Source organism: Eschrichtius robustus, chromosome X (assembly GCF_028021215.1).
Source record: "Eschrichtius robustus isolate mEscRob2 chromosome X, mEscRob2.pri, whole genome shotgun sequence".
NCBI classification, from domain to species: Eukaryota; Metazoa; Chordata; class Mammalia; order Artiodactyla; family Eschrichtiidae; genus Eschrichtius; species Eschrichtius robustus.
The window spans coordinates 133,162,045-133,189,867 of NC_090845.1; the positions used below are offsets into that span (position 1 = coordinate 133,162,045).

Here is a 27,823-nt window from a genome sequence, read left to right on the forward strand (position 1 = left end):
GAGCAGAACCCAGTCTTTCTGCCTGGAATCAGACATCTTCACTTTGCTCAAAATGAGCAGTTTTTCCTCCCATGTCTTTGTTACAGTTTTCCTATCCTTTTGACCCCACTAAGAAGAATTTTATCTTCCAGACACACTGTCTGCCAAGCCGTCCTTCCTTAATCTTAGTGTTAAACCAGAAAACTCTCATATTTTCCCTCTTACATTAGTATTAGCCAGAACCTGCTCTTTTTTATTTTCTTATAAGGGGCTATCCTCTAATTTGACATCCAGCTTTGAAATAGTTATGGCTTGTTTCAGTACCCTTTGTTAGAAAACATACTGTCTCCCACCAAACCCTGACATTCACAGATTGGCAGACTGGGGCTCTGAGAGTGTGCTGTTCATTTTTACCCTGCTTCACTATTTCTCTCAAACATAGCAGTGATGAGAAACAAAGAACCCTGTACTTGGAACCAATAGCCCTGAGATTGAGCCCTGGCTCTACTGTTTATTGACTAATAAACTACCTTAATAATTTTAGTCTTAGGTTCCACCACTATGAAATAGAGATATCAATATCTCCCCTCACAGTTCCATTGTGAGAATTAAATTAGATAACAGATGCTAGAAGTGAAAAAAAGTACTTGGGAATTGTAAAGGGGCACTCATAGTATAAGATCTTGAGTATGGAGTTTTGAGTCAGGTAAAGTCAATGATAGACTCAGAGATACCAACAAGCTTCATTGACTAAACCTTGTCTCTGTTCCCCACCTGATCTAAGGCTACCTCCCTACTAGATATTGCTGATAGCCATCCCCATTAAAGGGTGAGGAAATGACCAAATAAAACAATAATAATGTTGGGAGGCTGCTATTATTTGTCATTTGATGTCTGCATTTATTCTTGGTCCTGGCCTTTTATGGCTGCAGGTACCAGAAGACCTATACCACTTTAATTCACTTTGGGCTTCTGCTGCCAAAGTTCCCATGCTAGGTCAGCTCTGCCTATTATCCTACTGCAAAGGATTCTAGACCAATATACCATTAAAAAGAGGTGTTAAGAGATTTGGAAGCAGAGAACCTGCTTCCTGACTTTCCTTACCTCTCACTTCCCCATTCTCATCATAAATAAGACTGAGCAGTAGATTTGGTATCTTAGGCTCAACTTTCTGCCAGGTGAATATACTTCTTCACTCCTGAAACCAGGGGTCTCTCCAATGATCTATATCCAAATATGGCCTAGGGTTCAATATCCTTCCACCTCCATGGTGAGTGGCTCCATGCTGAACATGCAGGTGACTACACTTCTGCTAACACTTCTGGGACCTCATCTCCTGTAGAAACTCCAAAGTGAACTGTCCTTGACCAACTTTGATCTCAATGCACTTGTCCTCTTATGCATAAGAGGAAAAGTGATGATTGGAAGGCAGTTTTCCCGATAGATCTTCACCAAGAGGAGTATGCTAATAACAATCTGTGTAACACCCGAGCTGTTTTCTAAACTTGATAGACTCCATATTTTCTTAAAAATGCCTCCTGATACAATAGTATATTTGAACAGCTTCCTGTTTGTCATTTCAAACTCAAAATCCCTTGAATACCTGATTTAAATGATTTTTAACTACTTATGTCAGCATCTTCTCTGGGCCAACCAGAAGAAATACATATTTGTTAGTCCTGAGATGGAATTTCTGAGCCACATCTTATCTGTCACGGATTCTGTGTGATGTTGAACAAGATGTCAGTAATTCTGCAGTGAGGGCTTTCCACTGTTGATGGATGGTTTAATCTTCAGTTTTCTCCACTAACAATCTTCATGACGTCCTCTCCTAGAATCTTGAAGATGATGAGACAGATTGTTATGTAGTCATAGAAAATTTGGTATTAACCCTGCATGTCTACTTAAAGTAGTCTAGCATGCATAGGAGGCATACCAATGCACAGTGGAATCACGTAAATACTCAGGTTTACATAAGAGACTGTACTTGGAGGCATAGAGTGCAAAAAAAAAAAAAGCAAACAATGTATATTCTAAAAGAGGAAGCCTATATCTAGGCATTTCACAATGCCACTCTACTGAGTCAAATAATCTGATTTATAACAATGAGTATGGCTCTCAGGGACTTTTGGCGGCCCCAAATCAGAAACATCACCTTACAGTATATCACTATCTATGGCACCTTTGTGGCCTGAGAGCTTATTGCAATCTTCCCTAACCCTCAATATTCCCTGAGCATTATTGGATTTAATCTCTGACCTCTTATTCCAATGGGGTAAGACATCACTCATTGCTGCTTACTCTTATCCTGTTTGTGAAAGTGCTCTTCTACCTCCACGGACAACCAAGCTACCTCATTTCTGTCTGCACTCTCCTCTGAGTTTTGAGCATATCAGCTGGGTCTTTGAGAACTGCAACACTTCTTATACCTCCCAGTGATATTGTCACTGATCAATTTACATTCCTACACTCTTCCAGACAAAAGACACCTTTCCATAAAAACAGTAGCTTTCTTTACAATGACTACCGCAAGTGGCATTCTGATAGCTGGCCATTCCCTTGGCAAGCCAGGTTTCCCAGAAGAACTTTCATTATATCTGCTGGACTAGTGGTTAGGATAAGGAGTATATTGACCAATACTGGACTTGAGAAGGCACAAGATGACACTTGGTCCTCCTTTCAATAGATACGAATTACCAGCCCAAATTTCAGCTCAGTGCTCAAAGCTGGATGACAATTAACTCCCTTGTGCCCTTCAGGATTACAGTAATCATCAATCTAGTTGCCTTCTGACTCTACAGCTGACTTGCAGACATTTCCACTCTTCATTATTTTCTTCTAGATTCTGTCTCTTTCTCAGGAATCAGTTGGGATAATCCAGAAAAGTGGAGTATCTTTTAAAGGAGTTGTTAAACACACAATGCCTTCAACAGCTCTGATACCTAGTTCAGTGGAATACATCCAGAAAAGCCATCACAGTGCTATGTCTCCCACCTTCAGAATGTACCAAAGACTGTCCAAGCCTTCCACTTAGTGTCCCCAGGGAAACAATGGTCTTATTCCACCTATGGCAAGGGTTACAGAGAGGTGGTACTGAACCAGCTTAGAACGGTGAATAGCTCCCATAAGCAAGGCCAAAGGTAATATATAGTATATCTGTGTAGCTTTGCAACAATAACTCAGAAAACTCTCCAGGTTCTATGTTCTACCTTTCCTTCTTCTTTTCTCACTCAGCAAATCTACTTTTCTTGCACTGCTCTTATGATTTCCATACTGTTGCCTGGTAACTGGTTTATTACTCTTGGCATAGTCTGCACCAGTTGGATTGTCTGCTTGGGCTCTCACTGCTAATTTGACTCCTGAGTATTTTCTTTTAGAGATTTCTTATCTGCACATTCGGCAGCCCTAAAGTTAGTCATTCTCCACCTAGCTTTGACACCAAGAATTCCAGCCTGAGTTTGAAACACTGAGCCCTCACTTTTTCCAGAGAGAAAAACCATGATACAGACACCTAAAAAGCTAACCCCCCTGCCAAAGGCAAAGAAGTAAATGCTACACAGATCCTACTAAAGACATGAGGTTTGGATAAGCAGTGGTCAATTCCTACTAAGGGAAACAATAAAAATGATAACTCATATTTACAGTGTTTAATTTTAGAAAACACTTTTGTATATATTATTTCATTTGCTTCTCACAGTAAACCTGTGAGGTAAGTATTCATTCATTAAACAAATACTGAGGACTTACTATGGGCTAGGTAGTATTTGGCAATTCAGCAGTGAATCAAAGAGTCAAAAAATCCCCGCACTCCTAAAACTTACATTCAAGTGGGGGAGAGTAGATAAAATATTTGTAAACTATGGTAATGCAATAGTTGCTATAGGGAAAATAAAGCTGGAATTTGGATGAGAAATTTTAAATACAATGCAAAAAAAGGCCTCATTGAGCAGGTGCCATCCGAGGAAGAGGAGGTTTGTGTAATAATTCAGGTGATAGATGATGGTGGCTCACACCAAGCTGGTAGCAATAGAGGTAATGGGAACTGGTCAGATTTTTGGATGTTTTGATGGCAGAATTTGTTACTGGATTGGATTTGGAAGAGGAGTTGTATCCTGAGCAGCTATCATGTGTGCTGGTTACCCTCATTTTGTTGCCAAAGGTGGGACATGATGGCTTAGAGAGGTCAAACGACTTTCTTAAGGTCACTCATCTAGAATGAGCCAAAATAAAGTTATAAATTCAGGTCTTCTAGCCCATGCTTGAAGACTTCATGGTGGAATTGGTATTTAAGTTTTGAAGAAAAATAAGACCTTGAACGGTAGAGAGTTATGAGTGCATGCTAAACTAAGGACATAACATGAATAAAGCCATCACTGGGCTTCTAAACTGCTGATGGTACTTCTACTAGACCAAAACATAGGGAGGTCTCTATGATGAGTCCTGAAGCACTCAAAGCAGAGGAACAGAGAGATTAATGACTAAGAGAAGAGAAAGAAGGCAAAAGAATTAAGCATGAAATCGAAAGATGATAATCAAATGAAAGACACTAGCACAAACAGGAGATCAGACAAAAGAGTGAGAGATCACAACTTTATACTGAGCTCTTGAAGAAAGTTGAGCACAGTGAATAGGAACTAGTCAAAAGCAGGTATTCCTGCTGATTTGGAACCTTGCCACCCAGAGTTCACACAGTGAAATGACGAAGCGTCCAAGACAGAAAGCAGCGAGGGGTCAGGTACAAGAAATCTGTTTTCAACCCTCGGTAAGTGAGGCAGAATGGGAAGTTGATGCCACAAAAGAGAAAAGAGAGAACTATCTGTATAATAACTTTGTGTCCAACCGAAAGATATGAATCAGGAGAAAAGAAAGCAGAGACAAAAATCAAGGCCTATGGGATCACATCAATTATATCCCGTTCATGGTTTTCCCTATACCTCTTCTATGGGCAAAACTCTGTGCTCAGTACTCCAGGGGAAGAGAGCAATTAACAGGACACGGTTTCTGCCTTCAAGTAACTTGCTGGGGAAGGGGAAGAACAAAGGAGACAGAGCATAGAACCATGTTATTGTCCACTCTGTAGCTAGCACTACTTCTCTTAGAAATCATTTCAAAAATCTGTTATACTGACTTGAAAAGACGGTAGTTTGGATTGGATAACAGGAGAGACTCTGTCCACTCATTGCTTTGCCTCATGCCTCCTCTTTCAGTGTGAAGGCTTCCAGATTGCTGACTATTTGTAGCTAAAGCCAAAGAATTCCAGTGAGAGAAAGCAAGATAGGTCTGATTAAATCCCACTGGGAAATCCCACCAGAGTTTGACTAATAAATTAATGCTAACTATGTCTATATAGCCTCATTAGAGGGGCATAAAGGGTAATATCCTGATACTCCAAAAGTTCTTCCCAGGGTCTATCCTAATGCCTCCTGTAGTTATTCCGTCCTGTCATGTTTTCAGAGATACTGGTGACCATCTGGACGTCCTAAATGACCACCATGACATGGAAACATTGTTCTGGTTATTTAAAAGTGAATTTTAAGTTACTTATGTATTTTTGCTATCAGAAAAAAAATGTTTTTTTTAATGTGGTAAGTGGGGAAACAGCTGTGCTATAAGACAAGGCACTTATTTGATGTTATGTGATAACTTGGTGCTAAAGTCAGAGATAGAATTCAATCTCTGTAGTCCTGCCTTAGGTATATTCCAACTATCTAGACCCATGCTTTCTTTAACACTGGTTGGTAGCTCTATACTTCTCCACACTAATAGGATCCCAGGAAAGAAATGGTCTAGAGAAGAGTTATAGCAGGAAGGTGCTATATTAGTAGCAAATTTGTAGTAACCGGTAGGTCTCAGATCCATTAAAAGAAAGACTATAAAAGATAACTGAAGATAACTTATTTATAGAAATGGCAAGCAATTACAAGAGCTATTATTGTAAAGTTGAGTTTAAAAATGGATTTTCTAGAGGATCAAGACAGTGGAGTAGAAAGACCCTGAACTCACCTCCCCTCAGATATATATCAAAACTACAACTACATATAGAGCAACACTCACTGAGAATGACTCAAAAACTAGTAGAGTGGCTCTTCTACAAGCAAGGCTGCAAAGAAAGAACCACACTCAGTCTGGTAGGAAGGGAAAAGTAGCAAGCTGGTTGGGTCCTGCACCCTCAATGTGTGACCCAGAAGAACAGGGGGAAATCACAGGTTTAGGGATTCTCCCTGGAGAGCAAGGGGTTCAAGCCACTATTAGGCAACCCCAACCTTGAGGACCAACACTGGGAAAAAGAGCCCCCTTAGCTGGTTTGGAAATCAGTGTGACTTACTGGAGGACTGTATGAAACCAAGACTCCACTATTCAAGAGCACATGCACACCACTTGCTTGCTCCCAGTCCTAGCACAGAGGCATCAGATTGAAAACTGAATTGCGATCTGGCTGGCCAGCCAGGACTACCCCAGCGCACACCCCAGACAGCACCAGGTTCCTGCTCCAGCCCATCCTGCTCCAGCACTGCTCCTTGCTAAGGTGGGGCATGCATGCCTGGAGGGAACAGAGCCAGCTCAGGCCTCAGCCCTGCCTCTGTCCAAGGTAGAGACAGCCATTGCCAGCATGTGTGTGTGTGTGCATGTGTGTGTGTGTATGCATACGTGGACACTTGTGAGGGAACAGAACCAGCGCAGTTCCTGACTCTGCCTCTGGCTTGGGCAAAGACCACCACTGCTAGCACATACGTGTGTGAGCACACTGGGAAAGGAGTGGAAGCAGCTCAGTAGTGGAGCTACAACCCTTCCTGCCTCAACCCAGCCTCTAACCTTGGTACACACACTGGGGAAAAAGTGGAATCAGCTCAGAAGTGCAGGTCCAAGTCCTCAGATCCTCGCCACACCCCTAATAAAGACAGAGACTGCTATCACACTTGGGAGAAGCCCAACTCCCTCAGGATTCATGACCCAGCCCCTTGGGCCCCAGCCCCACCCCCAATAGTACCACTACCACTGAGCCTAGGAGAATCCCCAGCTCACACCTAGCTCTGGCTCCAGGCACTCCAGATCCATCCCTACCTTCCACCAAGGCAGTAGCTGATAGTGCACCCCAGGGGAAGATGCAGCCTGTGCTCACCACATGTCCACCTTTCACACCAAAGCCACTGAGCATACACAGACTGCATAAGGATGCTCCCTCACAAGGATACACATTCAAGACTGGGATAGGTAACTGTTTCACCTAATTTCATAGAGACAAGCAAAGAAAGTTAAACAAAATGAGAAGATAGTGGAATATGTTTCAAATGAAAGAACAAGATAAAACCCTGAAAAAAAGAAAACCCTAATGAAACAGAGATAAATAATTTACCTGATAAACAGTTCAAACCAATAGTAATAAGAATGTTAACTGAACTTGAAAAAGAATACATGACCAGAGTGAGAACTTCAACAAAAACTAGAAAATATAAAAAAGAACCAGTCAGAGCTGAATAATACAGTAACTGAAAGGAAAAACACACTAGAAGGAATTGACAGCAGACTAGGTGATACAGAAGAAAGCATAATTGATCTGGAAGGTAGAATAGTGGAAATCACCCAATCAGAACAGCAAAAAGAAAAACAAATTTAAGAAAATGAGGATAGCTTAATGCACCTCTGGGACAACATCAAGCATACTAACATTTACATTATAGGGTTCCCAGAAGAAGGAGAGAGAGATAAAGGGGTAGAAAATGTATTTGATGAAATCATGGCTGAAAAATTCTCTAACCTGAAGAGGAAACAGAAATCCAGGTAAAGGACGCACAGAATCCCAAACAAGATGAACCCAAGAGACACACAAAAGACATATCATAACTAAAAGGGCAAAAGCTAAATATATGGAGAGAATTTTAAAGGCAGCAAGAGAAAAACAAAGAGTCACATACAAGGGAACCCACATAAGGCCATCAGCTGATTTTTCAGCAGAAACTTTGCAGACCAGAAAGGAGTGGCATGATATATTTCAACTTCTAAATGAAAAAAACCTACAAACTAGGATACTATAACCAGCAAGGTTATCATTCAGAATTGAAGGAAAGATAAAGAATTTCCCGGACAGGCAAAAACTAAAAGAGTTCATCACTACTAAACCGACCCTAAAAGAAATGTTAAAAGGTCTTCTCTAAGTGGGAAAGGTAAAGCTACAAGAAGTAAGAATTTACAGGAAAGAATATCCGAATACTAAAGGCAAATAAATAGTAAAGGCTATGAATCAACCACTTAAATAAGCTAGTATGATTAAAAGCCAAAAGTTGTAAAATTAAGTATAACTACAAAAAAAAAAACTGTTAAGGGATAAACATGAAGATGTAAAATATGACATCAAAAACACAAAACGTGGGGAGGGGAGTAAAAATATATAGATTTTTTAGAATGTGTTTGAAATTAAATGATTATCAGTTTAAAACATGTAGATATAAGTCAACACATATGAACTGTATGGTAACCACAAATTAAAAGCCTACAATAGATTCACAAAAACTAGAAAGAAAGGAACACAAGCATACCACTAAAGAAAATCATCAAACCACAAGAAAAAAGTGGTCTCTTTAAGAACAGAAAAGAACTACAAACACAACCAGAAAACAAGTAACAAAATGGCAATAAGTACATACCTATCAATATTCATTTTAAATGTCAATGAACTAAATGCTCCAATCAAAGACATAGGGTGGCCGGGCCAATTGGACATAAGAACAAGACCCATCTATTTGCTGCCTATAAGAGACACACTTCAGAGCTAAAGACACACAGAGACTGAAAGTGAGGGGATGTAAAATGATATTCCATGCAAATAGAGATGAAAAGAAATCTGGGGTAGCAATACTAATATCAGACAAAGTAGATTTAAAGCAAAGTCTATAACAAAAGACAAAGGAGGGCATTATATAATGATAAAGGTGTCACTACAAAAAGAGAATGTAACATTTGTTAACATATATTCACCTAATATAGGAGCACCTAAACATATAAAGCAAATACTAACAGACATAAAGGGAGAAAGTGACAATTATACAATAATAGTAACACCCCACTTACATCAATGGACTGATCATCCAGACAGAAAACCAATAAGGAAACAGTTGCTTTAAATGACATATTAGTCCAGTTGGACTTTGATATATACAGGACCTTCCATCTAAAAATAGCAGAATATTCTTTCTTTTCAAGTACACATGGAACATTACTAGGATAGATCACATGCCACAAAACAAGTCTCAACAAACTTAAGAGGATAGAAATTATATCAAGCATTTTTTTCTGACCACAACTGTATGAAACTAGAAATAAATTACAGGAAAAAAATGGGATAAACATAAACAAGTAGAGACTAAACAACATGTTACTAAAAAACTAATGGGTCAACAAAGAAATCAAAGAGGAAATGAGAAAATACTTCGAGAAAAATAAAAATAAAAACACATCTTTCTAAAATCTATGGAAGGCACCAAAAGCAGTTCTAAGAGGGAAATTTATAGCAGTACAGGCTTACCTCAAGAAAGAAGAAAAATTTCAAATAAACAATATAACCTACCATATAAAGTAATTAGAAAAGGAAGAATAAAGCCCAAAGTCAGCAGAAGGAAGGAAATAATAAAGATCAGAATGGAAATAAATAAAAGAGAGACCAAAAAAGACAAGAAAAGATCAATGAAACCAAGAGCTGTTATTTTGAAAAAATAAACAAAATTGATATTCATTTTAGCCAGGCTCATTAAGAAAAATAGAGAAAGGACTCAAATAAACAAAACTAGAAATGACAGAGGAGAAATTATACCTTATATCTCAAAGACACAAAAAATCATAAGAGAATACTATGAGCAGTTATGTACCAACAAATTGGACAACCCAGAAGAAAAGGACAAATTTCTAGGAACATAAAATCTTACAAGACTGAATCAGGAAGAAATTGACAATCTGAACAGACTGATCACTAGTATTGAAATTGAACTAGTAATCAAAAACTTCCATAAAACAAAATTCTAAGAACTGACAGCTTCACAGGGGAATTCTTTCAAACATGTAAAGAAAAGTTAATACCTATTCTTCTCAAATTATTCCCAAAAATTGAAGAGGAGAGAACACTCCAAAACTCATTATATGAGGCCACCATTATCATGAAACACCACAAAAAAAGAAAATTAAAGGCCCATAAATCTGATGAATATAGATGCAAACATCCTTAACAAAATATTAGCAAACCAATTTCAACAATTCATGAAAAGGATCAGACACCATGATCAAGTGTGATTTATTCCAAGGATATAAGGATGATTCAATATCCATAAATCAATCAATATGATATATCACATTAACAAAACAAATGATAAAAATCACTTGATCATCTCAATAGATGCATAAATAGCATTTGACAAAATTCAACATCCATTCATGCTAAAAACTCTCATCAAAGTTGGTATAGAGGGAACATATCTCAATATAATAAAGGCCACTTATGACAAGCCCACAGCTAATGTCATGCTCAACTGAAAGCTTTTCCTTTAAACTCAGAAACATGACAAGGATGCCCACTCTCACCACTTCTATTTAACATAGTATTGGAAGTCCTAGCCACAGCAATCAGACAAGAAAAGAAATAAAAGGCATTCAAATTGGACGCAAAGATGTGAAACTGTCACTATTTGCAGATGACATGACACTATACATAGAAAATGCTAATGTCTCCACAAAAAAATATGAGAATCAATAAATTAATTCAGTAAATTTGCAGGATACAAGATTAATAAACAGAAATCTGTTACTTTTCTAATAAAGAACTATCAGAAAGAGAAAGCAAGAAAACAATCCCCTTTAAAATCACATCAAAAATACAAAAATAATAATAATAATAATAAACTTAGCCAAGGAGGTGAAAGACCTATACTTTGAAAACTATAAAACACTGATGAAGAAAATTGAAGATGATACAAAGAAATGGAAAGATTCCCATGATCATGGATTAGAATAATTAATATTGTTAAAATATCCATACTACCCAAAACAATCTATAGATTTAATGCAATCCCTATCAGAATACACAAACTAGAACAAATAATCCTAAAATTTATATAGAATACCAAAAGACCCTGAATAGTCAAAGCAATCTTGATAACAAAGAACAAAGCTAGAGGTATCATGTTCCCTGACTTCAAACTATACTACAAAGCTACAGTAATCAAAACAGTATGGTAGTGGCATTAAAAACGGCCAATTAGATCAATGGAATAGAATAGAGAGCCCAGAAACAAACCCACACACTTATGGTCAATTAACCTATGAACAAAGAGGCAAAAATATACATTGGGGAAAATACAGTCTCTTCAATAAGTGGTGCTGGGAAAACTGGACAGAAACATGTAAAAGAATGACATTAGAATATTTTTCTCAAATAATATACAAAAATAAACCCAAAGTGAGTTAAAGACCTAAATGTAAGACCTGAACCATAAAACTCCCAGGAGAGAACATAGGCAGAACAGTCTTTGACATAAATTATAGAAATTTTTTTTTTGATCTGCCTCCTCAGGCAAAGGAATAAAAGCAAAAATTAATAAATTGGACTTAATTAAACTTTAAAGCTTTAGCACAGCAAGGGAAACTATTAACAAAATGAAAGACAGGTTACTGAATGGCAGAAAACATTTGCAAATTATATGACCAACAAGGGGTTAATATCACAAATATACAAATAGTTCTTAAAAGCTCAGTATCAAACAAAAAAAAACCCTCAATTATAAAATGGGCAGAAGACCTGAATAGACATTTTCCCAAAGAAGACATACAGGTGGCCAACAGGCACTTGAAAAGTTGCTCAACATTGCTAATCATCAGAGAAATGCAAATCAAAACCACAATGAGATATTATTTCACGCCTGTAAGAATGGTTATCATCAAAAAGACCACAATTAACAAATATTTGCAAGGATGTGCAGAAACAGGAACTCTCCTACACTGTTGGTGGGAATATAAATTGGTGTAGCTACTGTAGAAAACAGTATGGAAGTACCTCAAAAAAAAAAAAAAAACTAAAAATAGAACAACCATATGATCCAGCAATTCCACTCCTTGGTATATACCCTTAGAAAGCGAACATACTAATTTGAGAAGATATATGTACCCCAGTGTTCATAGCAGCATTATTTACAATAGCCAATATATGGAAATAACCTAAGTGTCCATCAACAGATAAATGGATAAAGAAGATGTGGTATGTGTATATATATATGTATATACTATATATATATATACGTATGCGCACACACACACACACACATGCACACACTGGATTACTATTCAGTCATAAAACAGAATGAAATTTTTCAATTTGCAACAACATGGATGGACCTGGAGGGCATTATGCTTAGTGAAGTAAGTCAGGCAGAGACAAATCATCTATGTTATCACTATATGTGGAATCTAAAAAATACAATAAACAAATGTATATAACAAAACAGAAACAGACTCCAAGATATAGAGAACTAGTGGTTACCAATGGGGAGAGGGAACGGGGAAATGGCAAGATGGTGTAAGGGATTAAGAAGTAGAAGCTACTATGTATAAAATAAAAAACCTGTAAGGATATATTGTATAGCACAGGGAATAAAGCCAATATTTTATAATAAATGGAGTGTAATTAATAAAAATATTGAATCATGATTTGGTAAACCTGAAACAATAATATAAAATTGTAAATTAGCAATAATTCAATTTTTTAAAAGTTTCTTCACATAAAAAAAGACATTTATTAAGAGAGTACAATTTAATATTCTCACCCCCCCAAAAAAAGGACAATATGTGAGGTAATGGATGTGTTGACTTGTTGAGGGGTATCCTTTCTCACTATATACACATATCAAACCATCATGGTGTATACTTAAATCTTATAATTTTATTTGTTAATTATACCTCAATAAAATCTAAAAACATAAGAGGCATGCTGATTCAAGTATGGAAATAGCATGAAGCTAAAAGCGATAGTACTAGTTCTGTGAAAAATGCCAGTGGTAGTTTGATAGGGGTTGCATTGAATCTGTAGATTGCTTTGGGTGGCATAGTCATTTTCACAATGTTGAGTCTTCCAATCCAAGAACATGCTATATCTCTCCATCTGTTTGTATCATCTTTAATTTCTTTCATCAGTGCCTTATAATTTTCTGCATACAGGTCTTTTGTCTCCTTAGGTAGGTTTATTCCTAGATATTTTATTCTTTTTGTTGCAATGGTAAATGAGAGTGTTTTCTTAATTTCACTTTCAAGCTACCACTGGCACTTTTCACAGAACTAGAACAAAAAAATTTCACAATTTGTATGGAAACACAAAAGACCCCGAATAGCCAAAGCAATCTTGAGAAAGAAAAACAGAGCTGGAGGAATAAGGCTGCCTGACTTCAGACTATACTACAAAGCTACGGTAATCAAGACAGTATGGTACTGGCACAAAAACAGAAATATAGATCAATGGAACAGGATAGAAAGCCCAGAGATAAACCCACACACATATGGTCACCTTATCTTTGATAAAGGAGGCAAGAATATACAGTGGAGAAAAGACAGCCTCTTCAGTAAGTGGTGCTGGGAAAACTGGACAGCTACATGTAAAAGAATGAAATCAGAAAACTCCCTAACACCATACACAAAAATAAACTCAAAATGGATTAAAGACCTAAATGTAAGGCCAGACACTATCAAACTCTCAGAGGAAAACATAGGCAGAACACTCTATGACATAAATCACAGCAAGATCCTTTTTGACCCAGCTCCTAGAGAAATGGAAATAAAAACAAAAATAAACAAGTGGGACCTAATGAAATTTAAAACCTTTTGCACAGCAAAAGAAACCATAAACAAGATGAAAAGACAACCCTCAGAATGGAAGAAAATATTTGCAAATGAAGCAACTGACAAAGGACTTATCTCCAAAATTTACAAGCAGCTCATGCAGCTCAATATCAAAAAAACAAACAATCCAATCCAAAAATGGGTAGAAGGCCTAAATAGACATTTCTCCAAAGAAGAGATACAGATTGCAACAAACACATGAAAGAATGCTCAACATCATTAATCATTAGAGAAAGGCAAATCAAAACTACAATGAGATATCATCTCACACTGGTCAGAATGGCCATCATCAAAAAATCTACAAACAGTAAATGCTGGAGAGGGTGTGGAAAAAAGGGAACCCTCTTGCACTGTTGGTGGGAATGTAAATTGATACAGTCACTATGGAGAACAGTATGGAGGCTCCTTAAAAAACTAAAAATAGAACTACCATACGACCCAGCAATCCCACTACTGGGCATATACCCTGAGAAAACCATAATTCAAAAAGAGTCATGTACCACAATGTTCATTGCAGCTCTATTTACAATAGCCAGGACATGGAAGCAACCTAGGTGTCCATCAACAGATGAATGGATAAAGAAGATGTGGCACATATGTACAATGGAATATTACTCAGCCATAAAAGGAAACGAAATTGAGTTATTTGTAGTGAGGTTGATGGACCTAGAGTGTGTCATACAGAGTGAAGTAAGTCAGAAAGAGAAAAACAAATACCGTATGCTAACACATATACATGGAATCTAAAAAAAAAAATGGTCATGAAGAATCTAGGGGTAAGATGGGAATAAAGACACAGACCTACTAGAGAATGGACTTGAGGATATGGGTAGGGGGAAGGGTAAGCTGGGACAAAGTGAGAGAGTGGCATGGAGAAATATACACTACCGAATGTAAAATTGATAGCTAGTGGGAAGCAGCCACATAGCACAGGGAGGTCAGGTCGATTCTTTGTGACCACCCAGAGGGGTGGGATACACAGGGTGGGAGGGAGGGAGACGCAAGAGGGAAGAAATATGGGGATATATGTATATGTATAACTGATTCATTTTGTTATAAAGCAGAAACTAACACACCATTGTAAAGCAATTATACTCCAATAAAGATGTTAAAAAATAAAATAAAATAAAAAAAATAAAAGTGATAGTAATACATTGAACTTTTAGGATTTCAAAAGTTTTATGTGGGTTGAAATGATTAGAGTGAAACATATAGAATGAAATTTAATAAGGATAAATAGGGAAAATCATGCATTAGTGTTTAAAAATAAACACCATAGTACATCAGATTGAGGCAATTGGCTGGTCAATAGTTATGAGAAAAAGATCTGGTGGATTTTACTTGATAATAAGCTCAGAGTAATCCAAGGGGGTAATGTCATCACCAAGTAGGCTAATTCTCTTTTAGGCTACATTAGTCCCTGTTTTACCGTGAGGTAACTAGAACATATTTAGAGTATTATGCTCACTTCTAGAAAGCACACTTTAGGTTGGATATTAAAAAACCAGGGAGGTCTCCAGAGCAGCATTTCCCAATCTGGTCTATGGGTTACTTACATTCCAACTGAGATCTTAATAGGTGTTTTGGGGGGAGAAACGTCCCATGGTCACAAAAGACTACATACTAAAACTTCATCCTATATATTCATAATTATCATTAACATATCAAGGAATTTGTGTAGTCCTGAATTAAAAACCTAAGTGAACCTAAATGATATAAATATGTATTAAGAGAACGTAAAAGAAACAATAGAAAACTATTAAAACCAATAAGTCAATACAACAAGGTCTCTGGATAGAAAGGCAAATATAAAACCAATCATGGGCTTCCCTGGTGGTGCAGTGGTTATGAATCTGCCTGCCAATGCAGGGGACACGGGTTCAAGCCCTCATCCGGGAAGATCCCACATGCCGCGGAGCAACAAAGCCCGTGCGCCACAACTACTGAGCCTGAGCTCTACAGCCCGAGAGCCAGAACTACTGAGCCCGCGTGCCACACCTACTGAAGCCCAGGTGCCTAGAGCCCGTGCTCCGCAACAAGAGAAGCCACCACAATGAGAAGCCTATGCACCACAACGAAGAGTAGCCTCCACTCGCCACAACTAGAGAAAGCCCATGCGCAGCAACAAAGACCCAATGCAGCCAAAAATAAATAAAATAAAATAAATTAATTTAAATAAAATAATAAAACCAATCATATTTCTACACAGCAGTAACAAAATTTAAAAATAAAAATCAGGTCTCATGGCATTGATTAATCAAAAATATGCAAGACCTCTAAAATGAAAATGCCAAAACATAATTGAGAGAAATTAAAGGAGAACAAAATGAATGGAGAAATATATCATGTTCATCATTTAGAAGGTGTAGTATTATAAAGAATTTTTTAAATTCCTCAAGTTAACCTATAGACTCAAGGCAAAGTCAATCCCAGATTTTTTTAGAAAATGATAATCTGATTCTAAAAGTTATCTAGAAATGCAAAGGGCCAGGAATAGCCAAGACAATCTTTAAGAAGAACAAAGCCAGAGGACTTATACTACCAGATCTCAAACTTATCTATAGTATAAAGTAATTAATATACAAGTGGCATTTATCATGAGAATGAAGGTTGGTTTAAACATTTGAAAATCAATGTAATTCACCATATTAGCAAATTTTTTAAAAAGTCATAGAATCAACTCAATAGACACAGCAAGAGCATTTGAAAAATTGCAATATTCATTCTCGTTAAAAACTTTCAAAACCAGAGTAGAAGAGAACTTCCTAAACTTGATAAAATGCATCTAAGAAAAACTTACACCTAACATCATACTTTATGGTGAAAGACTGGAAGCTTTCTCTGTAAGATCAAAAACAGACAATGGTGTCTGTTTTCATCTTTTCTGTTCAACATTATATGCGAGGTCTAGTCAGTGCACTAAAAGAAGAAAAGAAAAACAGTGCATCCATATAGCACAGGAAGAATTAAAACTTTCTTCTCATATGACATAATCATCTAGGTATATAATCTGATGACATCTAAAAAAAATGTTACTAGAAATTCCATTTCTGGCATGAAAGCATGACGAGCTCTGCAGACTTGCTCCTCAGTGAAACTTGCAAAATGTATTTTAAAAACTACAATTTAAAGTTTCTGGAAATGGTCCTAAGGGCATAAAACAAAAGAAAAGTAAACTATTTATTAAAGAAAATCTACTAAAACTCAGTAAGGAAATCAAGAGTCCAGAATATTTAAAACAAGAACTGTTCCCACCCTCCCCCTTCCCAGATCAGTCTGAAGGAAGCTCTACTCCAGACTGGTGCAGCCCAGAAAGAACATAGGGCTCTCTCTTCTCCCAGCTCCCATTTGGAGGGCTATCTTCCTGGGAGGAGCAAGACACCAGCATTTCTCATCCTAGAGCAAGCTACCTATTGCTATGGCTAAATTCTGGGCAAGTTTGGCTGAGAGGTAAGAAATCCCTTCATCCTCCCAGCCCCCACTCATGGAATCTAGACTCTAACTTGGACATGGCACTGCTGAGGTTACTGTGCCCTCAAGTGTCCTTGATCTGGTTCATGGGGCAGTGGTCCATGCTGGAAAAGGCAAGCGGAGGAGACCTGAGGCTGCTGTCAACCCCAGGCATGGGGCCTTGATTTAAGGTTAGTCTTTTCTAACACAGTTATCTAGTATTATAAGTTTTCTTTAATTTAGCACTACTTTATACCATGTTTCTAATTTTGTTTAATTGAAAAGGTTTTAAATTTTTTCTTTTGAGTTCTTCTTTGACTTATATTTTATTTAGAAGTATATTATTTAGTTCGCAAGTACTTGGAGATTTTCCAGATATATCTGTTTTTAGTTTCTAATTTTATTCCTTTTGGCCAGAGAACATACTTTGTATACTGTGAATTCTTTTAATATTTTTACAACAAAGAATATGGTCTATCTTGGTAAATGTTGTAGGTTCAGTTGAAAAGAAGGTGTATTCTGCTGCTGTTTGTTGGAGTGTTCTATAAATGACAATTAAGTCAAGTTGGTTGACAATGGTTCCTCTTTCTGCTACCTTTACTTATTTTTTGTCTATATTGTTTATATTGTTTATTGTTATATTGTTTATTGAGAGAGGAGTGTTAAAATCTCTAACTATAATTATAGATCATCTCTTCCTCCTTTCAGTTTCTTGTTTTTGCTTCATGTCTATGATTAGGTGCATAAATACTTAGGATTGTTATGTACTCTTTTCTTTTCTTTCTCTTTATATTGGAGCATAGTTTATTAACAATGTGGTGTTAGTTTCAGGTGTACAGCAAGGTGATTCAGTTATACATATACATGTATCTATTCTTTTTCAAATTCTTTTCCCATTTCAGTTATTGCAGAATATTGAGTAGAGTTGCCTGTGCTATACAGTAGGTCCTCGTTGGTTATCTATTTTATATATAGTAGTGTGTACATGTCAATCCCAAACTCCCAATCTATCCCTCTCCCCCACCCTTTCCCCCAGTAACCTTAAGTTTGTTCTCTAAGTCTGTGAGTCTGTTTCTGTTTTGTAAATAAGTTCATTTGTATCATTATTTTTAGATTCCGCATATAAGCGATATCATATATTTGTCTTTCTCTGTCTGTCTTTAAAGGGGGTTTCTCTCAGGGACCAATTTTGGGTCTTTCTTTTTATCTATTTTGACCATCTCTGCCTTTTAAAATAGATGTTTAGATTATTTATATTTAATGTGATGATTAATATGGTTGCTATTGGTTTTCCATGTGTTTCATCTATTCTTTGTTACTTTTTTCTCTTTTTCTGCCTTCCTATTGTTTTTATTATCCATTTTATAAACTTTCTTGCTTTATTAGCTATAATTTTTAAGTTCTACAGTACACATTCTTAATTTATTACAATCTACCTACGAGCAATAATATCATATCACATCATGTGCAGTATATTTCCATTTCATCTTCTGGCCTTTGTGCTATTGTTGTCATACATTTTCCTCACATGTACATTATAAACCACACAATACAATGTTATTATTTTTGCTTTCAGTAGTTATTTATTTAAGATATTTAGAAAAAAATAGACATATTTACCCATATATTTTCCATTTTTGTTGCTCTTCCTTCCTTTTTTATACATCCATTTTAATTTTATTTATTTATTTTATTTTATTTTTATTCTATTCTATTCTATTCTATTCTATTCTATTCTATTCTATTCGGCTGCACCGAGTCTTACTTCCGGCATATGGGCTCTTAGTTGCGGCATGACGGATTTAGTTTCCTGACCCAGTATTGAACCCGGGCACCCTGCATGGGAGCATGGAGTTTTAACCACTGGACCAACAGGGAAGTCCTATAGATCCATATTTCTATCTAGCATCATTTTCCTTCTACCTGACACATCTCCCTTAACATTTCTTACAGTACAGATATGCTGGTGATGAATTTTTTAGCCTCTATATGTCAGAACATGTATTTATTTTACCTATGTTTTTAAAATATATTATCTCTGGTACAGAATTCTAGATTGACATTTTTAGTATTTTAAAGCTGTTGCTAACTACTTTCTTGCTTCCCTGTTTCTGACAAGAAGCCTGCTGTCTTTCTAAAATTTTCCCTGTGTATATAAATGTTCTGTTTCATTATGTTTGCTTTTAAGATTTTCTCTTTATCACTAGTTCTAAGCAATTTGATAATTTCCCTTGGTGTAATTTTCTTCATGTTTCTTGTTTGTTGAACTTGGTTTGGGCAGATTATAATTTTCATCAAATTTAGGATATTTTTGACTAGATTTTCTTCAAAGACATTTTCTGCCTCTCCCTTCAGATAATCTAGTTACACTTATATTAGGCCACTTGAAGCTATCCCACAGTGCATTGATGTCCTGTTCACTTTTTCAGTCTTTTCTTCCCTCTGTGTTTCATTTTTGCTAGCTACCATCGCTATGCCTTCAAGCTCATCAATCTTTTCTTCCTCAGTGTCTAATCTGCTGTTAGTCCCATCTGGTATATATTTCACCTCAGATATTATGCTTTTTATACCTAGAAGTTCAATTTGTTTTTGTGTTTTTAACTTACATGTCTCTATTCAACATGCTCATATTCTCCTCTACTTTTGAACGTATGGAATTTAGACATATCTGTTTTAATATACTTATCTACTAATTCATCTGTGCCATTTATGCATCTGCTTTTATTGATTGATTATTCTGCCTTTTTGGGTTGTATTTTCTTGCTTCTTTACATGTCTGGTAATTTTTGACTAGATACCAGCCATTGTACATTCACCTTGTGTAAATATTCTTAAACTTTGTTCTGAGATAATGTTCTGAAAACATTTTTATATTTACTTTTGAAGCTTGCTTTTAAACTTTGTTAGTTGGGACCAGAACAGCCTTTGTTTGGGGATGGTTTTGCCATGCCACTGAAGCCATATTCTTCTGAGTACCCTACCCCAACCCCATATGTTGCAAGTTTTTCCACTCTGGTTGGAGGGAACACAAGTTATTCCCAACCCTATTAGTCCATCTGCTGTAGTCCAGTGGTCCTTTCCTCAACCTTGGGCTGCTTCCTTATATGCATGAGCTGAGCGGTACTTACCTGAAAACTTGAGGGAAATTCTCAGCAGATTTCTGGATCTTTCCCACTGCACAACTCTCACTTCTCCATGCACCTCTTGCTTCTTCTCTGCCCTACAAATTTTAGCCATCTTGGCCACCCCAAATTCAAAACTCTTTCTCATCAACTGAGGGAGTCCACCAGGCACTATGTGGATTCTCCCTCCCTACACTGCAGCCTGAAATTTATCGAGGCAGTAAGGTGATATAATCCTACGGCTCAGCTTGTTTCCCTTCTTTCAAGAATCACTGTCCTGTGCTGCCTTTGTTCAATTTCTAATAACTGCTACATACTATGTTTGTTCATTTCTTAGTTGTCTTTTAAGAAGATAAATCTGGTTCCTGTTACTCCATGTTAGCCAGAGCAAAAGGCTCCATGCATATTTTTCATGGGTACTCAAACTCTGCATGTCTACAACTAATTTCCACCTCCTTCCCCTACCTTCTTTGTTCCAACCAAACTCCAAAAGAAACAGAATAAAACAAAATACTACTGTTCCTTCTCCAATACTTCTTATTTTAGAAAATGGCACCACTCAGTCATCTAAACCAGGAACTTAAAGGTTATCCTTTTCTCCTCCCTTTCCCCCTAATCCCATAATTTAATCAGTCACCAAATTCTCTACATTCCCACAATCATCACCCTCATCCTGGACAACTGAAATCAAGTTGTGACTGGTCTTCTCTTCCTCCAATACTGCCCTGTTCCAATCTATTATTTATATTAAAGCAAGAGCCATATAGCCTTCATCTAAAAACAAACAACACCAAAAAAAGACCATGCAAACATATCTTTAATTAATAATTGAGTTTATTATAGTGGCATAGGTATAGTAATTCCAACACTATTTACTATTTTATGTATATTGTAGGATAAAACAAATTAGTAAATCAATGAAGAATAATTTGTTCTATTGGAATTAGCGGTATCAGTATAGACTCATTACACATGCACATACACATATATGTCTACATTTATACACATATTTGTATATATGTCTATATGTATATATATGAATATATACAGGTGTGTGTATATGTATATATGTAATTTTCTATTTTCTCAATTCTGTCCACTGAAAGGTCCTAGAAGCAAATGACACCCAGTAACAATGAAAATACCTAGCACACAGAAGTTGGATTTTAAATATAATTTCCCACACAAAAAGATCCTGTTTCTTCTTGGAAAAAATGATTGATTATAAGGCTGAATAAGGGAGAGTACAAGTTAAGTCTGGAATATACTGTTATGCCATAAAGTCAAAAAGTGCTCAAAAATGAGACTATATCAAAAGTCAGCTTTAATAGGCTCCCACTAAGCAAACACGGGAAATTATGAACAAAAATTGATAAAAATAGATAATAATATATAATAATATTAATGGATTACAATTCATTGAATGAAATAAGAATCCATCTGTTCATGCTGATAGCTACCTAATTAACTAAAGAGAAGGAAAGGATTTTATTACAATAGAATATCATATAATAAATGTAGATAATTGGCAAAAGTTGAATATGGACTACAGATTAGAAAATAGTGTTATGTCAGGTCACATATTCTGAATTTATAATTTCATTGTAATTTTATAAAATAACTTCTTTGTTCTAAGAAAATACACACTGAAGTATTTAGGGATAAAGGGTTATGATATCTGCATCTAATTCTCAAATGGTTCAGGAAAAAAATGTAAATACATTGGCATACTTGTCCTTTCAATATGGTCCATGAGGTATTATAATGCATTTACTTCATTGCGATCATATTGCTGATCATACTAAACTGAGATCCCATCTAGCCAACAGATTTCTCCTCTTTGGAATATCAGGCTGATACGTGCTCAGTGTTTTTAGAACAAAGACATGTTTCCCAGCTGCTCCTGGGACACACCTGCCATCCAGGCAGGGATTGGTATTTTATTACCAGAAATGGGTGTGGCCCAATGTTGTGGTTTAATACCCTATATGCATTTACCTAAGTGAAATTTGGAACCTTCCAAAACCAGACCAGAGAGACTGACCATTGAAATGAAGGATTAGAACTAATTTCCAGTGCTCAGAGGGAAGAAACTCAGCTTTACACTAACCTCATTGATCAAGACACTATTGAAGGTACCTTAAGAATCTTTTCAGATGACAATAGCCAAGAAGATCTTGAAACAATAACTGACCTCCAAGCCCAGGTCGCAGCCGGTTGTCATAGCCATCCAGAAGACGATCCAAGATTCTGGTGAATATAGTGATGTTGTCGGTGCTGTCATCAGGAATATCTGGAGCATGCTTCGGAGAGAGTCTGAGGCGGTGGAAGAAAAAGAGACACAAAATAATAGTTCTTAATAGCAAACAATTACATGTCTAACACTTTAATTCAAGAAAATGTCAATCAGTAGACTGGGCCAATTAAATAGCTTTGTACCTCAACCAAACCAGCAAGCACTTTGGCATGAGCTTTACGAAACATACAGTCCAGCCCCAACCCAGCAGTGGAGAAACACCAGTAGAAATCTTGGACAGGATATCTGTGGGAATAATACCTGGCATAAAGTTGATTTATCACATTTTGTTTCATGAACAAAAGGGCCTCAAAAAAAAAGGAAAATTTTGTTAACTTAGCCTAGAGAAACACAGGTTCACAAGACAACAGAGCCAGAAAGACCTTTGAATTACATGTAATCTACCTATCTCTCACCCTGTGGAGATAGGGCAACAAAGCAAGAGCAGTTCATTAAATGTTAAAGCTACCAGAACTCTTAAGAGATTCCTAATTTCTTTCATTTCATACATGGGGAAATAAGCTCAGAGAGAACACCAAATTTGCCCACAGTCGTATTGCTAGTGAGGGTCAGAGATAGAACTATAATCCAAATTTTCTGATTTTCTAGAGACCCTCAGCTACCTTCTGCTTATACAGTGTGGATGCCTTCTACAAGCCTTTCCAAGCAGTAGGCACTTTACTAATCACCTAATCAGGCCGAGGCTGTGACTAATGCTTTCACTTTATGAGGAGGAGCTTGGTGTGGTTTGACGAGACTAGAAATAAAGAAAGGCCCTGGGTAGTTTTGGGGAAAGAGATATAGTGAAGGAAATGGCTGTTGCCAAGGGTCAAGAAGCATGGTGTAGAATCAAGTAATAATCTAGAAGTCAGGAATCTTACATCCTAGTGCCAGCTGTATTCGTGATTTGGAGTAGACAATTAAGCAAATTATAGTCCTATAGGTCTCAGTTTTACCCATTCTTACTTTGGACCCAGAAGGTTGCCATTAATAGATATGTAATAACTATTCATAGCATCCAGTTAATCGGGGCAATAAGAGACAGGTTAACAGTTAGAAGAAATCTTGAGAGGCAGTCAATATGTCTTCCCGCCAAAATAGTAGGAACATCTGAATTGAATAGTTCTCACTCTAAACTGCCACTCCCTAGCTGATAAACTTTGAAAAGTCATTTTGAACCCAAATTCCTTAGTTCATAAGCCTAATTCAATTCACATAATCATTCAATGCATCTTTAATGAGCATCAACTATGTGCCTATAGAAAAAAACAGAGCATAAAAAAAAGGTAAAACAATGTAATCTCTCCCCTGCTTACAGGTGTTCTGAGAGACTCAAATGATAAAATAGATACACGTAGAATGAAAAAGGGATCTAGGCTTAAAAAGTCTGGAGACATGAATTTGAATTTATTAGTTGAGTGACCTTAAGCAAGTCACATAACACCTCTAGTAATAGCTTTCTCATCTTTAAAATTAAAATAACTTCACTGATATGTTGTATCAATAATAAATAATACATTAAAATTTCCAGACTTAATATCTAGAAGTATTCAAAGTTTGTTTTCTCTTTTGTAAAATAGTAGTTTATGTACTCGAATGCATAGTTCAAATGTAAATAGTCACAACAAAATATTGGCACCCCCATCAGCCAAAGCCATAAGGAAAGCTTTGGTCAAGAAGCACTGGAAACCAGTGAAGACTAGAGGTGATTGGCTGGTTTAGTGAAGAGTACCAGAAGTGATACAGCTACCTCATTTGGAAGGGGGAAGAAAGAAGGAAACTGTAGTGCAGAGCTAACAAACTGACATCAATATGCTGAAGAGATAAAAACAGACACCCTGTCAGGTCTTGGCTCACATTTGACTTAATCACCAATATTCTGAATCCATCTTACATGGGCTGTGGGGAGAGAGACTACGGGAGCTCAATTGATTTTGTGAAAACCTCTTTCTCATTTTCCCTTAACTCTCGCTGCGGGGAATCTTGACCCTGGTTAGCCTAGTTTGATTTCTGGGAAATAGGTCTATGAATTGAATGAAAAGCCAATTTTTTGATTACTGGAAGGGGATAAAAAGTAGAATCTTCACAGAGTCATAGCAAGCTATAAAGGGCTTCAGAGATATCCACTCCAGGTGGATTTATAGATGGGAATTGTAAAGTCCCTGAACATAAGTTTTAACCACACTGAGTGTTAATGGAGAAGTTAAAATTTGGATCCAGAATTCCTGAATATAAGGCCAATATACTGTGCTGCCTCTCTTACTGAAATAATAACTTCCTTGATGATGCATTTCCATCCCTTGCTGATTCTGTGTTGATATGTTAGCAGCATTCTTCACTAATAACTTTTAAAATTTAAGTCAAAAATCAATGCTAAGTATCATTCCAAAACAATTTTCAACAGATTTCTCTATGATTTTGCACTTGATTACTGATAAATTTTTTTTCTTATGTGGTAAATTATTGCAGGGGGAGCTGGAATCTTGTTTAATCTAGAACCCAAGGTAGAACTCTCTCTTCTTAAATAACTGAACTGCAACAAGCTGAAGATTCTGTAGTTTGTACCCATCCAAAATAGTCTGGGGGAACAAAAAAGAATCATAGTATGTCAGGATTATGGAGGACCTTAGAGATCATGTAATTATTTCCCTTCATTTTACAGATGGACAACCTAAGACACCAACAAAAGAAAGGGATTGTTTAAAGCCACATGCTTATTAAGTTGATGAGACTGATGCAATAACCATGTTTGCTTTGCCTTATATCTGTCATTACTGGCTGGACTAAATATGATATTAATAATGCATCATTAAAAATGAAAATGATGTTACTAATACAGTATCTATAGGTTAGGCAAGTTTAGTCATTTTTCTAGTCTTAAAAATGGAATAGTGGTAAATCCAAAGAACTAGGGTCAAATGAACAGAGTTTTAGTACTGACTGCCACTAACTGATCATGTGAACTATTTCCTTGCGTGTGAAATAGAGATAATTCCCCAACTTATAATGCTTTTGGAAGAAATAAGTAAATAAGATAATAAACATAAAATTGCTTTGTAAATGGTAAAGCTCAACATACATTGAGGTTGATCATTCCTTTTCCCGCAAACTCCTGAAAATGTAATGAGACACCTTTGAAAGACATGCACTTCTATGCTATGGGAAAAGTTAAGCTCACCGAGTGATTAAGTTCAGGGTAAGTAATAAGTAATAGTATTAGTTCAACTACATTGAGAAAGGACCCTGATGTGTTTATGTCAGGGGGAAGCAGAAGAGGCACAGATGTGGAGTTGCTGATACAGTTCATAAAACAACCCAAAGAGAGGATAAATTTACTTCATTAAAAGGATGGCATTCCCCCTAATACTGTATATCTCCTGGGGGAGAACAGATTTTTAAAATAAAGAAAATTCAAAATTACTATGCAGAAGGTAATGTCAACAAGATGGAGAGGTCTCAAAGCTCGTCTCCCCCTTACACACACACACACACACACACACACACACACACACACACACACAAATCCATAAGAACAATAAATAACTACAAACTGAAGAAAACAGCTAAGGGAAAGCTCTAGAAAACAAAGAAGCAGTAGCAAAAACCTGAGGAGCTCAAAAATCAAGGATGGCCACATAGAAAAGTGCAGGAAGCATGTTACCTATGTCACCTCATCTCCCAGTCAGGACCTGCTCTGCACCTGGAAGAATCACCTCTGAGGAAGTTCACCACACAGGGAGAAGGAGGGCAGGAGAACCCCAGCAAGTCTCACCACTGTGGACATTTGCAGCTTTTGCTACAGAGGTCTCCCACAGTCTTTCCTGATTCTGATGTCAGTTGATGAAATGGAGTGGCCGCCTCTGCATCTCTACTCCCTGGAGCTGTCACTGAGGTGAGACCTGCCCTCAGCGTCCCCAGCTGCTGCTGTACCCCACTCTTAGGAATCAGATGTCACAGCATCTTGCCATATATGAGATTGGAGATGCCTCTGCTCTTCACCCTCCCCTGGCTGCAGGTCAAGGCTTTGTCCCACCTTCACCAGGAAGCCTCTTCTGCCCTGGCCTAGCCCCCTTGGTTATAAGTCACACTTTGGCTGCCATTATCCAGGCTTTGCTGCTGCTGCCCTGAGTCCCACCCACCAGGTTCCAGGACAAGGCTCTGAATCATCATTGCCAGTGGTGCTAAAATTGCCCTGAGCCCCACCTCTTGGGTCCCAAGTCACTCTTAGACCTCCATTATCAGGGTCCTGATGCTGCCATCTGGGACGCACCCATTGCATTCCAGGTTGTGGCTCTGGGTCTTCATTGCATGGGATGCAGATGCTGCCCTGGGCCACACACCCCCATCCGAGGTCAAGACTCTGAACTGTCATTGCTGAGGTGGGCTCCACTGCCCTGAACCCTGAACTCTGGATTCCAGGTTGTGGCTCTGGTCCATCACTGCTGAAACCAGGCTACCTCTACCCTGAGCTCTCCACCGCCCCCCATTCCAGATCAATGCTTTGAAACATCATTCCCAGGTGTGTTACCACTGACCTGAGCTCTCCCCTCAGGTTTCAGGTTAGGGCTCTGACACATGATAGCTGGGACTAGGTAGCCACTGCCCTGAGCCCCATCCTCTGGGTTCCAGGTCACAGCTCTGACCATCATTGCCAACACTGTGCTGCCACTGCCCTGTGCCCAGGTCCCTGGATCCCAACACATAGCTTTAACAGACTACTACCAGAGTTGTGTTACTGCTATCCTGCAACTTCCCCCTGGGGCCAGAGTTGAAACTTTGGCCCACCATCCCCAGGCTATGCTACTACTGTACCCTGGTCCCTGGGCTCAAGCCACCATTGTACCTTGTCATCCCATGGCTTGTGCCACTGCTGCATTCTGCCCTCTCCCTACCAGCCAGAGTCACAGTGGTGAGCCCCTGAGACCCAGGTACTGGTTCCATGGGATATCTACACATGCCCACACCCTAGAAACCAGTGATATAGCTGCAGCAAGTGCATCTGTGCTCCAGAACCCAGGTGCTGTGTTAGTCCCATGTGCACTGGATCCTCGGGCATTGGCTCTGAGGGCTCTGTGCGTCAGCATGCCAGACCAGGCATTGAGAAGGATCT

At 37.6% G+C, this 27,823-nt stretch overlaps 1 protein-coding gene across 1 annotated transcript in view; it reads right to left on the reverse strand.

Annotated features, from left to right (window-relative positions):
* Positions 1–27,823, reverse strand: part of GABRA3 (gamma-aminobutyric acid type A receptor subunit alpha3) — a 258,260-nt gene that overhangs the window by 102,706 nt on the left and 127,731 nt on the right. Inside the window, exon 3 of the mRNA XM_068533080.1 lies at positions 22,612–22,733. Coding sequence (XP_068389181.1) covers positions 22,612–22,733 — 122 coding nt within the window. The remainder of the gene's footprint in view (positions 1–22,611; positions 22,734–27,823) is intronic.